General features: G+C 51.9%; 1 protein-coding gene across 2 annotated transcripts in view; it reads right to left on the bottom strand.

Moving 5' to 3' along the window:
- The window catches only part of RABEP1 (rabaptin, RAB GTPase binding effector protein 1), a 59,843-nt gene extending 45,410 nt beyond the window's left edge, over nt 1-14,433 (bottom strand). The window contains exon 1 of one of the 2 annotated variants that reach the window (XM_064166417.1): nt 14,242-14,433. In XM_064166417.1, the coding sequence (XP_064022487.1) occupies nt 14,242-14,275 (34 nt within the window). In that variant the 5' untranslated portion in view covers nt 14,276-14,433. The remainder of the gene's footprint in view (nt 1-14,241) is intronic. The other variant, XM_064166416.1, reaches the window with a different exon arrangement.
- Nucleotides 14,434-14,697: the final 264 nt, after the last annotated feature.

The raw sequence follows: 14,697 nt of genomic DNA on the forward strand, positions 1-14,697 counted from the left end.
GAACAAGAATACAGCTCCTATCATCTGGAGGAAGGTTTCCACAGCTGTTCCCTAGTTGCCCTGACACCAGACTAGTTCTCCCCAAACCTCTGCAAGCTATTTCCTGACACAAAACACTGCCATCGTTCTACAGATTCATGTTTTGTCAACCAGAGGAGCTTCTGAACAGTTAACAAGGAAGAAAATCCTCCTCCAGCACAGAATTCTCAATAATGGTTTTATAAGCCTGGAGTAAAAGAAACATAGAAGGGGAAGACTTTACCAAGTCTGCAGTTACCATCATTTCAAGTCAGCTTAAGTCCTGGCACTCATCTGATAGGGAACTCAGGACTCTCCCCTCACATATCCCCTGACCACACATCTCTCATATGTGAAAGAAGAAGGGACCAGGCTCTTTCCAACACTGTCCTGTGATAGGACTAGGGGCAATGGATGCATATTGTAACCCATGAGGTTCCACCTCAACATGAGTAGAAACTGAGGGGTGAGGGTTGCTGGACCTCTGCAGCAGGCTGCCCACAGTCTCCTTCTCTGGAAGCTTTCAAGACTCATCTGGATGTGTTCCTGTGTGGCCTGCTTAGGTGGTCCTACTCTGGCAGGGGTTTGGACTGGATGATCTTTTGAGGTTCCTTCCAACCCCTACTCCTCTATGATGCCCACCATGCTACAAGAGCCTTTGATGGCATCAGAGAAGTGACATAGCAAGAAGTGAGGGGGGGGGGGGGGGGGGGGGGGGGCGAGGAGTGAGTCAAGCCAGTTTTCAGTCAAATCAGGTCCCCAGTTACACTGAGAACTTGGCTGAGCACATACCAAAATTGGCAGAAAGGTGACAAAGAGGATGTAGGCTGCTTTAAACTGTGAAAAAAAGCCAGCCTGAACTGTACCCTCCTCTTCCTCTACACCAGCTCTAGTGCTCAGCAGCCTTCAGTCACACTCCAGCAGGAGCAGTTCTCAGCCAGGTGCCTGAGCTGAACTGGCTCAGTGACGGCTCCCACGTGAAGAAAGGAAGCGATGGGAAGAGGCCTGTGGGAGCAGGAAGGAGACAGCAGGATCCTGTGGGAGCAGGAAGGAGATAGCAGGATCCCTCTTTCAACAGCAGCCTCCCAGCCTGGCTTAGCTTCAACACGAAACCATGGCCCGTGGGCAGAGCTGGACAATCAGCGTGTGCTGCCTGCCAACAGAAACAACCTGGCCTTCCTTCTCTGCTGCACTGCTGGCAGCTGGCACCCCTGCACTCATGCAGCCGAACTCACTCGTTAAGACTTGATGACTGTCACTCGTAAGTGCTAAATGAACTTCCTCAAAGCCTCCTTTCCATTCAGACTTTCCACGGCAAGCCTACAAGCTTCAGCCAATTCCAAAGCTCAGACTGCCCACTGGTGTTCAGAGACACAGAGGTATGGAACAAACCCAAGTGCAAGGGCATCTCCAGTACAGATGCATTTACAACTGGTAGATAATTTAGTGCTGCAGATAAAAATACATGAGAACACATTCTGTTTGCAGACTAAAGCTAGACTCACACATTTAATCTCATTTAAAAGCCATCCCTCTAGTACAAAACTGCAGTCAGCTGAGGCTCCACAACCTGCCACTGCAGCCCTTCCTCACAATATCACAGTATCATCAAGGTTGGAAGAGACCTCACAGATCATCAAGTCCAACCCTTTACCACAGAGCTCAAGGCCAGACCATGGCACCAAGTGCCACGTCCAGTCCTGCCTTGAACAGCTCCAGGGACGGCGACTCCACCACCTCCCCGGGCAGCCCATTCCAGTGTCCAATGACTCTCTCAGGGAAGAACTTTCTCCTCACCTCCAGCCTAAATTTCCCCTGGCACAGCCTGAGGCTGTGTCCTCTCGTTCTGGTGCTGGCCACCTGAGAGAAGAGAGCAACCTCCTCCTGGCCACAACCTCCCCTCAGGTAGTTGTAGACAGCAATGAGGTCTCCCCTGAGCCTCCTCTTCTCCAGGCTAACCAATCCCAGCTCCCTCAGCCTCTCCTCGTAGGGCTGTGCTCAAGGCCTCTCCCCAGCCTCGTCTCCCTTCTCTGGACATGCTCAAGCATCTCAATGTCCCTTCTAAACTGGGGGGCCCAGAACTGAACACAGTACTCAAGGTGTGGTCTAACCAGTGCAGAGTACAGGGGCAGAATGACCTCCCTGCTCCTGCTGGCCACACCATTCCTGATGCAGGCCAGGATGCCACTGGCTCTCTTGGCCACCTGGGCACACTGCTGGCTCATGTTCAGGTGGGTATCAGCACCCCCAGATCCCTTTCTGTTCGGCTGCTCTCCAGCCACTCCGACCCCAGCCTGATCCACCATCAGCTAGAGATGAGCCCCAGTGCCTCAGACCATGCAATCACAGACTGGGTTGGCTTGGAAGGGATCTCAAAGCTCATCTGGTTCCAACTGCCTGCCATTGGCAGGGACACCTTCCATCAGCAAGGCTTGCTCAAGGCTTCATCCAACCTGTGCCTGAACACTTTCAGGCAGGCAGCATCCACAGCCTCCCTGGGCAACCTGTGCCAGTGTCTCCCCACCCTCAGTCTCAAGAATTTCTTCCTCATCTCCTGTCTCAATCTCCTCTCTCCCAGATCAAAGCCATTGTCCTCGTCCTGTCACTACAACGACTGTAATGAGTGTAACCTTTGTTAACACCAGTTCTATGCCATTTAGAGATGGAGCTTCTCACTGCTCTCTATGGCTGCCTGAAAGGAGGTTGCAATGAGACTGGTGCTGGCCTCTTCTCCCAGGTAACCTGCGACAGGACGAGAGGAAATGGCCTGAAATTGTGCAGGGGAGAGTTAAGTTGGAAATGAGGAAAATTTTATTTGCTGCAGGAATGGTCAGGGACTACAACAGGCTGCCCAGAGAGGTGGTGGAGTTCCCATCCCCGGAGGTGTTCAAGAAGCTGTAGATGTGGTGCTTCAGGATATAGTTCAGTGGTCATAGTAGTTAGGTTACAGTTGGACTTGATCTTAAAAGGTCTTTCCCTACCTTTTCTTTCCAGTCTAACACAGAAGCTAGAGTTGGGCTAATTGTTTTCTCATTCATTTCTGCACATATCTCTAGATGCAGCACAAGAAGATTTAAACAGACACTGTGAGCTGACAATTAAGAAAACCTTGAAACCAAGCTTTAAAAGATGTAGCACATGGCAAAAAGATGCCAGCTTGTCAGATGATTTGAGCTAGCAGAGCCAAATTTATGCTTCGTATTTCACCAAAATAAACCAAGTAACACCACAGCTGAAGGATATCAGAGTCATTCTGGCACTGGCTGCTGTTCATGGAAGATGAACATTCCAATTCCTGTGTCTGAAGTCAAGAGCAGGTTAATATGAACTTCAGAAGGCCTTAGGAAAGGCAATTTTCTTACAGGGTACCACACAAGAAAATTCATAGTGGAGAGTTAACACAATCATTGCTTGAGCAATGACTTCAGGCACTTATCTGTGCTTCTTCCTGTCTAGATGAAGGCAATGACACTGAAAGCAGAGAGGAAGGTTGTTTTATACTCTGTGGTTGTATCCAAGTTACTGTTGTTTAAGCAATCAACCATGGTGCTAGTCTAGTCATCTTGCACAGCAGAGATGAAAACATACCAAAATCTCTTCTGTTGGGGAGTATTTTAATGGTGACCACTCATGCAAACAAAACATCTCCTACCATGGTCTGAGTGTGCTGAGTGCACAGCTAAGACATGGAAACACTCAGCAGCTGTCACAGAGCCTGGTCTTCTTTCATACAATGGATTGGGTCAGAAGAGACCCAGACCCAAACCCCTGCCATGGGCAGGGACATCTCCCACTAGCCTGGGTTGCTCAAGGCCTTGTCCCACCTGGCTTTGAACACCATCAACCTTGGAGCCTGTACAGCTTCTCTGGGCAACCTGTTCCAGTGCCTCACCACCCTCACAGGGGATAATTTCTTTCTGGCGTCTCATCTGAATCAAGTTTTTACAGTTTGAAGCTTCCCCCTCCTTGTCCTGTCACTCTGTGCCATCACACAAACTCCCTCACCAGCTCTCCTGTAGCCCACTTCAAATCCTGTCAGGCCACTTTAACGTCTGCCTGCAGTCCTCTTCTCCAGGCTGAACAGCCCCAACTCTCTCTGCCTGTCTTCATAGCAGGGGTATGATATTTAAGAGGTAGCCATTTAAATAGTATTTCAAGCCTTGTTGCAGTTACTCCAAGTTGAAGCCAAGCATTGACAAAAGATGCACCCAAACCCATCCACAAGGATACAGATGGAGCACTGCTGCAGCCACCAACACTGCTCTGCTCTGAGCCCCAGCGAGTCCTTTTCTCTCACCTACAGCCCATCCCCTCTGGAGCACTACTTGGTTAATGCTTCAGTTGCCTTTCCATTACTGGTCCCCACTCATTTTGCCAAGTCTGTCTCCACTGTGCTGCTGCATTTCTGCTCAGTGATTTCACTAAAAACATCTGCAGACTCCATAAAACATTAACATCTATGCTCATTCTAGAAAACAGCTCACCGGGGCTCCAACTGCTCCCTCGCTGGGACTCACCACAGCAAGCAAGGCCCTTGTGCTTATTAACCAAGCCAAGAAGGCTGCTTTTTAGGAACTAAAAAATAACTAAGAACTTAACGCTGCCAGACACACAAGACAAGGCAGAGCTCCGAGCTGCACACAGAACAAAACCAGCAAATCCCAGCAGTGCAGGTTTCCTGCGCTGCTCCCTGCTGATGCTGACTTCCAGAACTGCTCTGAAAGCCAACAGATGAAACTCTGCTACTTTCCCACCACTCCAAGAACCAGAAGTTAACTTCCAGCAATTAATTTTCAAGCTCTGTGAGGCACTTAACTGCTTTAGCTTACAAGTATCAAAAAGATATCAAGGTAATAAAGAATTCAGTATCAGCCAACCTCATGATAAATGGGTAACTGAAGCTCATCAGCAACAAAATACTACAACCTGATCTGAGAAAGCTGAGCAATTCTGGCTTCAAGCAGAAACAAGGACCTGGGGTGTTGGTTGACTGAGGATAAAGATGCCCAGGCTGCCAAAAAGGGCAGCAGCATCCTGGCCTGGATCAGCAATACTGTGGCCAGCAAGACAAGAGCAAGGATTGTGCCCCTGTGCTCAGCATTGGGGAGGAAACACCTTGAATCCTGGGATCAGTTTTGGGCCTCTCACTACAAGAAGGACATTAAGGGGATGGAGCATGTCCAGAGGAGGGCAATGAAGACGGAGAAGGGTCTGAAGAACAGGGCTGGGGAGGAGCAGCTGAGAGAGCTGGGAGTGTTCAACCTGGAGAAAAGAGGCTGAGAGCAGAGCTCATTGCTCTCTGCAGCTCCCTGAGGGGAGGCTAGAGCCAGGTGGGGGTTGGGCTCTTCTCCTAAGGACCAAGTGAGGGGACAAGAGAAAACAGCCCCAAGTTACCCCAGGGGAGGTTCAGGTTGGACATGACCAACAATTTCTTCCCTGAAGTTGTTGTCAAAGCCTGGCCCAGGCTGCCCAGGGCAGTGGTGGAGTCCCCATTCCTGAAAGGGTTTCAAAGCCATGGCTCAGTGGTGCTGAGGGCCATGGTTCAGTGGTGACTGGGCAGTGCTGGGCTCATGGCTGGACTGGATGAGCTTAAAAGGTCTCTTTCTACCAAACCAATTTGGAGATCCTGTACCGCTTAGGGCCTGGCCATGTACAAGGCAGGTGAGTTCTTGTTCTAGACAGAGTAGAGCACAATGAGATCCCCCTTGCCTGGGAAAAGAAACTGCATTTAAAAAGCAGCCAAGCAGCCAGGGAGCAGTGCTGCTCGGAACAGAGCAAGGCTGGGTGGTCAGGAGACTCTCTCTAGGAGAAGAAGAACGGAGGAAACAAAGAGGGTGTGCCAGGAGCTGAGCAGAACAAGTCAAGAGCAGAACAGCCAAAACAAGGGCAGGTTACCCAGGACACTCACAGGCTGGAGGCTGCAAAAGGCCTGCCAGAGGGAGGGCAGTGCAGGCTGGGAAGGAGGGCTGAAGAAACCAGAGGATCAACTGAAGAGCAGCAGATCTAAGACAAGGTCAAATGACCAGCTGAGGAGAGAGGGAAAGTTTGTGACCAAAGGTCAAGTAAGGCCACATCTCCACCACTGAGCTGTGCAGAAGAAGAAACTGCCATGGTAGATGGAAACAGATGTGAAGGTGATTCAAAAGCATATAGGAAGGTGAAGGTTTTCCTTTCTGGTGTGTCGGAAGACTTCAGGCCAGAGAGCACAAGCATAGGATGGGGACAGTAAGGAGAGAAGCAGCACCACAAGTCATCTAAGTGCCAACAAGAGTCAGGGCTGAGAGCAGCAGATGTGGATGGAATAAATCATCATCACAGAATAGCTTACATTGGAAGGCACCCTAGAGATCATCTACTCCAACCTCCATCGGGAGCCTGTTCCAGAGTCTCACCACTCTCACACTGGAGGACTTCTCCCTTAGATCTAACCCTGCTCTCCCGCAGCTTCAAACCATTCCCCTGTCACTAGATTCCTCACGACTTGGGGAGCCATGGGGCAGTTCTGCACTCTTAAGGGGCAGCAGGCACCACCAGTAAAGCACTCAGAAGTGCCCTCCAGCAGCAGGCGCAGCTGCATGACGAGCAAAGCAGCAGTGCTCTTCCTGCTGATGGGCAGACAAACGTTCACTGAGGGTGCCACTCACATGCTCCTCCAGTGTCTGTTTCTCTAAAGGTACCTAATGATTGCTGTTTTTCCAGAGACAATTCATCATCATGCTCAACTGACTCTGCCAGGACTAAAACTGCACCCTGCTGACACTAATTATAGAGCACCTCACAGCCCAGCACCATTAGCTTGGACACCCCCGAGCAGAGACTAGGAGCAATTCTGTGAGCAAGGACTATGAGCCACATAGAAGCACCAGACCTCTGGAGTGAAACATGTCTCCTAGTTGGTCCTCTCTTCTCACAACTTGGCTGTCAGCCTGCTTAGAAGCCTGCTCAGGGCGTGCTGCTTAGCAGCTCTTATCTCAGAAGACTTCATTCACAGCAAAGCCATAAGCTCATGCTTCTTCCTTCTCCTTTCAGAGAATCATTAAGGTTGTAAAGCACCTCCACAGATCAAGTCCAACTGTTAATCCAAACCCATCCCTAAACCATGTCCCTCAGCACCACATCTCCATGGCTTTGAAACCTCTACTGCTGCCCTGGGCATCCCATTTCAGGCCTTGACAGATCTTTTGGGAAAGAAATTGCTCCTCACAGCCAACCTAAACCTGCTCTGATGCAACCTGAAGTCATTTCCTCTTGTCCTACCAAGAAGAAACCGACCTCTGATTGGCTTCAGCCTCCTTTCAGGGGGCTGTAGAGAGCAATGAGGTCTCTCCTCAGCCTCCTTTTCCCCAGCCTGAGCAACTCCAGCTCCCTCTGCTGCTCCTCACAAGACTTGTGCTCTAGAACCTTCATCAGCTTCATTACTCTTTCTTTGGACACAGTCCAGCACCATAATGTCCTTCTTGGAGAGAAGGACCCAGTACTACATACATCAATTGGAAAAAAAGTCCCTACATTTAAGACAGAAAAGTTCCCACCTCAGCAGCAGTTTTTAACCAAGTGCCCCAGGTGAAAAGCCCAGACACCTGCCATTCAGCCATCACTCATGACCAAGCCTGTGGGGTTTGCCCTCTCCCACACCACGAAACATTGTTTGGTTTAGCTTCTTAAATGTATTAAACCAAAATTTCTTCCTCAATCACTTTCGAGGATCACAAACTAGTTCCACTGTGGGAATCTGCTTCACCCACAAAGGGCTATGGGACAGCAATGAAGCACCTTGAGGCACCAAGCCAGAAGGGAAGAAAGTGTTTGCTAAGGGCATCTGCATCTTCTCCGTGAGGATGAGGAATCACAGAATGGCTCAGGTTGGAAGGGACCTCAGAGATCATCTACTCCAACCCCCCTGCCATGGGCAGAGACATCTCTCAACTACACTTAGTTCCTCGAGGCCTCATCCAACTTGACCCTGGACACCACCAGGGAAGGGGCATTCACAGCTTCTCTGGCTAACCTGTTCCAGAGTCCCACCACTCTCATACTGAAGAGCTTCTTCCTCAGCTCCAGCATAACCCCGCTCTTCCTCAGCCTCAAACCATTCCCCCTTGCCTTGTCTCTAGACACTCTCATGAGAAAGTCACTCTGCAGCCTTCCTGGAGGATCCCTTCAAGCATTGGAAGGCAGCTTTAAGGTCCTCTCTGAAGTGGCCAAGAAGAATGCCAATGAGTAAAGAATTTCTCTTTTCCAGTGTTGAAGATGCGGAGAGCCAGCCCAGGAGCCTTCAGGCAAGGCAACAGCTAATTACCCACAGCAGGGGCATGGTGTCTGTCACACCTGAGAGAGAGTTGTGGCTGCCCCAGGAAAGCAGACCAGCTGAACGTGCATATTTCCACTCCAGAGCAGAGCGACCTGCTGTGCAGATCCGAACTTGCACAGAAGCCCTAAAGGTGAAAACATGTGCCTTCCTGGCAGCTGCTCTGCTTCTGGAGCCCCATCTCTGATTTGTCCACTGAACTGACAGGAGAAACTCCCAATCACACAGCTTAAAACAGGGGTGAATGCTTCTGAGTCCACATTAAAAAAGTCTTATTATCTTAGGAACCGTTAAATAATAATAAAGCATGAACTGAGCAAAAGGAAAGTGAAAAAAGCATCTTCCTGGCTCTTGGAAAGCACCAACAATTCTGAATCTACTCCCCAACTTACATCACCAACACAGACCTGAGCTGCAAGGCTCAAAAGCAGTCCCCTATCAATCGCACCTAGCTTCTGAGGTGAGTAATGGCAGGTTTAGGTACCTGCATTTCAGTTAAAAACGACACGTCAGGAAAAGAACAAGAGATGGAAAGCTAAGGTGTGCAACTTCAGAAAGCCACAGAATGGTTTGGGTCAGAAGGGGCCTTAAAGCTCAGCCAGTCCCAACCTGCTGCCATGGGCAGGGACACCTCTCCACACAGGTTGCTCAAAGCCTCATCCAGTTTTGTGCGACACCTCAGATGCCTTCACTAGCAAGGCTCAGCCTGTGGGATGCAAAAAGTACAGTGACACCAAGGCTCAGTGCTTGCCAGGGTCCTGCATTACTGGCACAGGGCAATAATGCAGCTGTGGTGCTGCTGGGGGGAATAGATCAACAAGGCAGCAGCCTTCAGTCCTCTCTAGCCAGCTGAGTGAGACCCCACCTGGAATGCTCCATCCAGCTTTAGTGTAAGGACATGGAACTGTTGGAGTGAGGCCAGGAGGCCACAAGGATGATCCAAGGGCTGGAGCAGCTCTACTGTGAAGACAGGCTGAGGGAGCTGGGGGTGTGCAGCCTGGAGAAGATTCAGGGGGACCTCAGAACTGCCTGCCAGTACCTGAGGGGATCCTGCAGGGAGGCTGCAAAGAGACTTTTCATGAGGGTGTCCACAGACAGGACAAGGAGAAATGATTTGAAGCTGAGGCAGAGCAGGGTTAGACTGGAGATGAGGAAGAAGTTCTTCAGTATGAGGGTGGTTAGAGTCTGGAATATGTTGGGTAGGGAGGCTCTGCCCCGTGCCTGGAGGTGTTCAAGACCAGGCTGGATGAGGCCTTGAGCAACCCAGGCTAGTTGAGAGGTGTCCCTGCCCATGGCATGAAGGTTGGAAGAGATGATCTCTGAGGTGCTTCCAATCTAAGCCACTCTGTGATTCATTTTCACTGGCCTAAGCACAGGGGTAAGACCAAATTACTCCAATGCTGGAGGAATTCCTTCTGCTGGCAAATACTTACTAAAATATGTGATAGAATTTGGTACCAACAGTTTATCACCCAACAACATCAGCAGATGTGCTGTCATTAGCCTGACTGCACTTGGCCTCTTCTCACATGCAGCAAGTGACAGAAGAGGAAATGGGCTCAAGTTTGGCCAGGGGAGGTTCAGGTTGATTATTAGGAAAAAATTCTTTCCAGAAGGGTTTGTCAGGCACTAGCCCAGGCTGCCCAGGGAGGTGGTGGAGTCTCCATCCCTGCAGGTGTTTAAAACCCACATGAGCGTGGTGCTGAAGGAGGTGGTTTGGTGGCAGTGGCTTAGCAGCAGTGGTGGCAGTGTGAGCTCTGGGTGAGTGGTTGGACTTGATGATCTCAAAGGTCTCTGCCAACCTCAACACTCTATGGTTCTGTGATTCAGGTGGTTTCAGTTTACAAGTGCAATAAGTAGAGTTTAATAATTTGCATATGTTTGTAACTAACTTTAGCCTCATCCAGGTGCGGGATGTGACTGCAGCTTCTGCAAGGCAGCATTTTGCAGAGAGAAGAGAACAGTACCAAAGCCTGAGCATCCTGATAGGGAAAAAACTCTGCCAAAATATGCTGTTTGGTAACCTTCTTTTCAGAGATGGCAACCATCCAGATCTAAATTTTACCCAGGGCAGCTGCAAGCACATCACCTCCAAAAAACAGCAGCATTTTAAAAGATGTGGCATTGCTGCCCCACTGCTGCAGTTCACCCCCAAGCACAACTGCCACACAAAGCCCCTTGACCAGGATCAAGCAGCAGCACACACCTCTTGCAGCAGAGTTTGACATCATTAGCTTACACTTCACAGCACCAAGGACTCTGCACTCAGCCTTTCAGTGACTTTTATCATATTGGAAACTCTTATTACCCCCCACATTAGAGGGTTATTAATGTCCATAGCAAGCCAAAGTACAACCACAGGGTAGGATCTGACAACCGTTCCTCTCCTACTTCAGTGTGCTGTTCCACTCATCTCGGGCCTGCTTTCGGTTCAGTATGGGCACTGGAATGGAATATCCAGCCTATAGTCCTCTCATCTTCCAAAAATGTTATCTCCGCTCCAGTAGAAATTGTTCCTTTATAGCTGCTTTCAACAGAAAGCCACAGCTGATGTGCCTTGCCCAAATAAAGACCACATGAGGTATTTACAATCAATACAAGTCATTATAGGAAGCCATTCCTTTTCCTGAGGGGAACACACTCATCTGCCCCTGTGCTGTCCTCAAAGCTGAGCTTACATTGCTCCTTTAAGCAAGAAATTCTGTGCAAATAAAAACACTAAAAACTCCTTTCTGCAACATTTCCTCCACATTGAAACAGAAGAGAGAAGCTTTAAGGCACACTTTCAGCAAGCTACTGAAAACCCACACAGGTGAAACAGGACTCAAGTAGGCAAAGTGGATAAAAACCCACGCTGGGGGAGAGCAGCCACCTTAGGAGCTCATAGATTCATAGAATGGGTCAGGTTAGAAGGGACCTTAAAGCTCATCCAGCTCCAACTCCCTGCCATGGGCAGAGACACCTCCCACCAGCACAGCTTGCTCAAGGCCTCATCCAGCCTGGCTTTGAACCCCTCCAGGGAGGGGACAGCCACAGCCTCCCTGGGCAACCTGTGCCAGTGTCTCACCACCCTCACTCTCCACAATTTCCTCCTCATCTCCAGTCTCAATCTCCCCTCTCCCAGCTCAAAGCCACTGTCCTTTGTCCTGTCACTCCCAGCCCTCGTCAGAGGTCTGGAGCACTCCTGGAGCCCCTTCAGGTCCTAGAAAGCAGCTCTAAGGTCTCCGTGGAGCCTTCTCTTCTCCAGGCTGGACAGCCCCAACTCTCCCAGCCTGTCCCCAGAGAAGAAGTTCTCCAGCCCTTCTTGCAATTCCTCATTGCAAGAACTTAACAACCACTTTCAGAATCCGTTCAATTTGCAACCAGCTCCCCCTTGCCATGTGCCTTCCTTCTATTCCTGCAGCTAGAAAGCATGAGGAAAGACAGAGCAATCCACACCCAAGGTGTGGGATTTAAACTTGGATTAACAAGTATGACATAAAATCACAGTACAGTCTGGGATGGAAGGGGTCATTCACTTCAGACCCCCTGTCCTGGGCAGGAACATCTCCTGCTAGACTGCACTGCTAAGGGCCTCATCCAACCTGGCTTTGAATATTTCATCAACCTCCAAGGTCAGCCTTCTTTTTAAACAATAACCAAAAACTGCTCCAACTGCACAGACTACAAACACACAGCCACTACTCCTGGGCAAGGGACAACAAACGTTTGTGCAATGTACAGTTGCACTGCACACCTGCAGTCAGGCTACAAGAGCCAAGAGGAAAATCTGCTGGAAGTCATTCTGCAGCTCTCAGAAGAAAAAGCCAAAGAACAACAAATCGTTCTTCACCAAAAGTACCCCAGAGCAACACCACTCATGCACACATGACAGCAAGGAAATTCACCTTCCCCTCAGAGCTCCAGAAGGACAAGAGTTGTGGTTGGAAAAGGCCTCTGAGCTGAACTAGTCCAACCTTCAACTCAGCACCACCACGGCCACCAAACCATGTCTCCAGGTGCCATGGGCACGCAGTTCTGGAACACCTCCAGGGATGGGGACTCTGCCACCTTCCTGGGCAGCCTGTGCCAATCCCTGAGCACTCCTGCAATAAAGAATTTTTCCCTCATCTTCAACCTAACCCTCCCCTGGCACAGTTTCAGGCCATTGCCTCTTCTTCTGTCACCTGAGACTAAGGAGAAGAGACCAACCCCCCACCTGGCTCCAGCCTCCTTTCAGGGAGCTGTGGAGAGCAATGAGCTCTGCCCTCAGCCTCCTCTTCTCCAGATTGAACACTGCCAGCTCCCTCAGTTGCTCCTTCCCAGCCCTGTCCTCCAGATGCTTCATTACCCTTCTCCAGGTCTGCTCCAGCCTCTCAATGTCTTGGAGCGAGAGCCCCAAAACTGACCCCAGGATTCAAAGTGCAGCCTCATCAGTCCACTACCTTTCAACCATTGACCTTGGTGTAGGGAAAGCCCCACAGTCTGAGCACCTTCATCATCAACACCTCCAAAAGGTTGACTGAACTCCTGAAACCCTGAAGAGAAGCACTTCCTCCTGTAGCTCCACAGAAGAAAAAAAGGCCCACACAATTCCCTAGACATGCATCATTTAGAATGCATCAGTGCCCTTTTCCAGCAGTGTTTCCCCAGGGAAATTCATCTGCTGGCCGCAAAGAGAGCTCTGGCCTAGCCCTGGCTGGGATCACACCTGAAGATTCTGCACATCTCTTTAAAGCTCCTACACTACAACTAGCCTCAAATTTCTTGCTCTCTGTTCCCCTTCCCATACATCTTATATACCACACATTGTTCCTTCAATGCCATCTTCGTGAATGGCCTGAAACTGTGCCAGGGAAGGTTTAGATTTGATACCAGAAAAATTCTTTGCTGCAGGAGTGGCCAGGGATTGGCACAGGCTGCCCAGGGAGGCAGTGGAATCCCCAGCCTGGAGGCGTTCCAGAAATGCGTGGCCATGGCACTTGGGGACATGGTTTAGTGACCATGGTGGTGCCAGGTTGAAGGTTGGACTGGATGATCTCAGAGGCCTTTCCCAGATGAAACAATTCTATGATTCTAGGGTTTCTTGTGCTCTGTGCACAGCTCCATAATCTATTCCAAGGCAAAACAACACTTATTTATCTTCAATTCCACCCAAAACCAGACCGAATAACACAATGAAAACCTTCAGGGAAAGCTTATCTTCCTACTGCACAGGTAAACACCACCTTGAGGGAAGAGCTGTCGCTTTGTCTTTTCCAGCACCGGAACAAACTGTCCGCGCCTGACCCCAGCCTCCTGGGCTGCCTCCCTGTCCCGGGCACAGGCTGCATGCAGCCACGCACCGCATCAGCGGCAGAGTGCCGCCCGCCGATCAGCGCCTACCTGCACACAAACATCGCCATGCCTCCGCTGCCCTCCCAGGGCGGGAGCCCTTCCTCGTCCCTCCGCCCGCCCATGCTGCGAGCCCCTTCGCCGGCAGCCGCCCGCCCTCCGAAGCGTTCTCCTCCCTCCTTGTGCGCGCCGGGGAGCCGCCCTTGCTCCACACGGAGCACATCCACACGCTAATACCCACCTGCCATGTCCCCCTCCTCCACCCAAGGCCGCTCCGACCCGCCTCTGCCAGCCGAACTCCCTCCCGGGCCGCCGCCGCCCGCCTTCCTCTCACAGAGCGGCTCCCACGGCCGCGCCGCCACAGCTCCCCGCCGGCCCCACCAGCCTCGCCGCGGCTCTGCCGTTCTTTAATGCCCCCGCCGCTGCCCCCCGCACTTTGTCCCGGCCGATCCCACCTCCTCACCGCCGCGGCCCGACAAGGCCGCCTCGCCCAGGCCGCTGCCCTCCGCCCCGCTGCCGGCACGGCTCCACAGGCGAGCCCGGGGCTGGGCAGGCCGCAGCCGGCCGGCTCCGCGGAGCGAGGCTGCCTCCATCTGCCTTACCATCCGTCGGGGGGCTCGGGCCGGACTGGGCCATGGCTCCGGCGGGCGGGCGGTGTCTCCACGGCCTCCAGCCGCGGCGTCGGAGCGGGAACCGCTACGCCAGAGGGCTCCGGCGAGGGACAGGAGCTGCCGGCCCGGGCCTCCGCCTCCTCCGCCTCATCCTGACAGCGGCCGCCGGGCGGAGGAGGAGGAGGAGGAGGAGCGCCGCGCAGGCGCTCACGGTGAGACCACGGGACCGGCTGCCGCCGGCGGGGCCGCCGCTTCCCCCGGCCCGGCCGCCGAGCTGCTTCGTCACCCTGCGGCCCTGAGGGAGGAAGAAGCGGGCCCGCGGGGAGCCCGGCCGAAGCCTCCGCTGCTGATGGGCAGGGCCGCGGCCGTGGCGGCTGGCGGCAGCCGGTGGAGCTGCATGCGCCCCGCGGGGCTCCCACCACCCCCCGTTCGCCCCGGGGACCAGTC

Source organism: Pogoniulus pusillus, chromosome 27, assembly GCF_015220805.1.
Source record: "Pogoniulus pusillus isolate bPogPus1 chromosome 27, bPogPus1.pri, whole genome shotgun sequence".
NCBI classification, from domain to species: Eukaryota; Metazoa; Chordata; class Aves; order Piciformes; family Lybiidae; genus Pogoniulus; species Pogoniulus pusillus.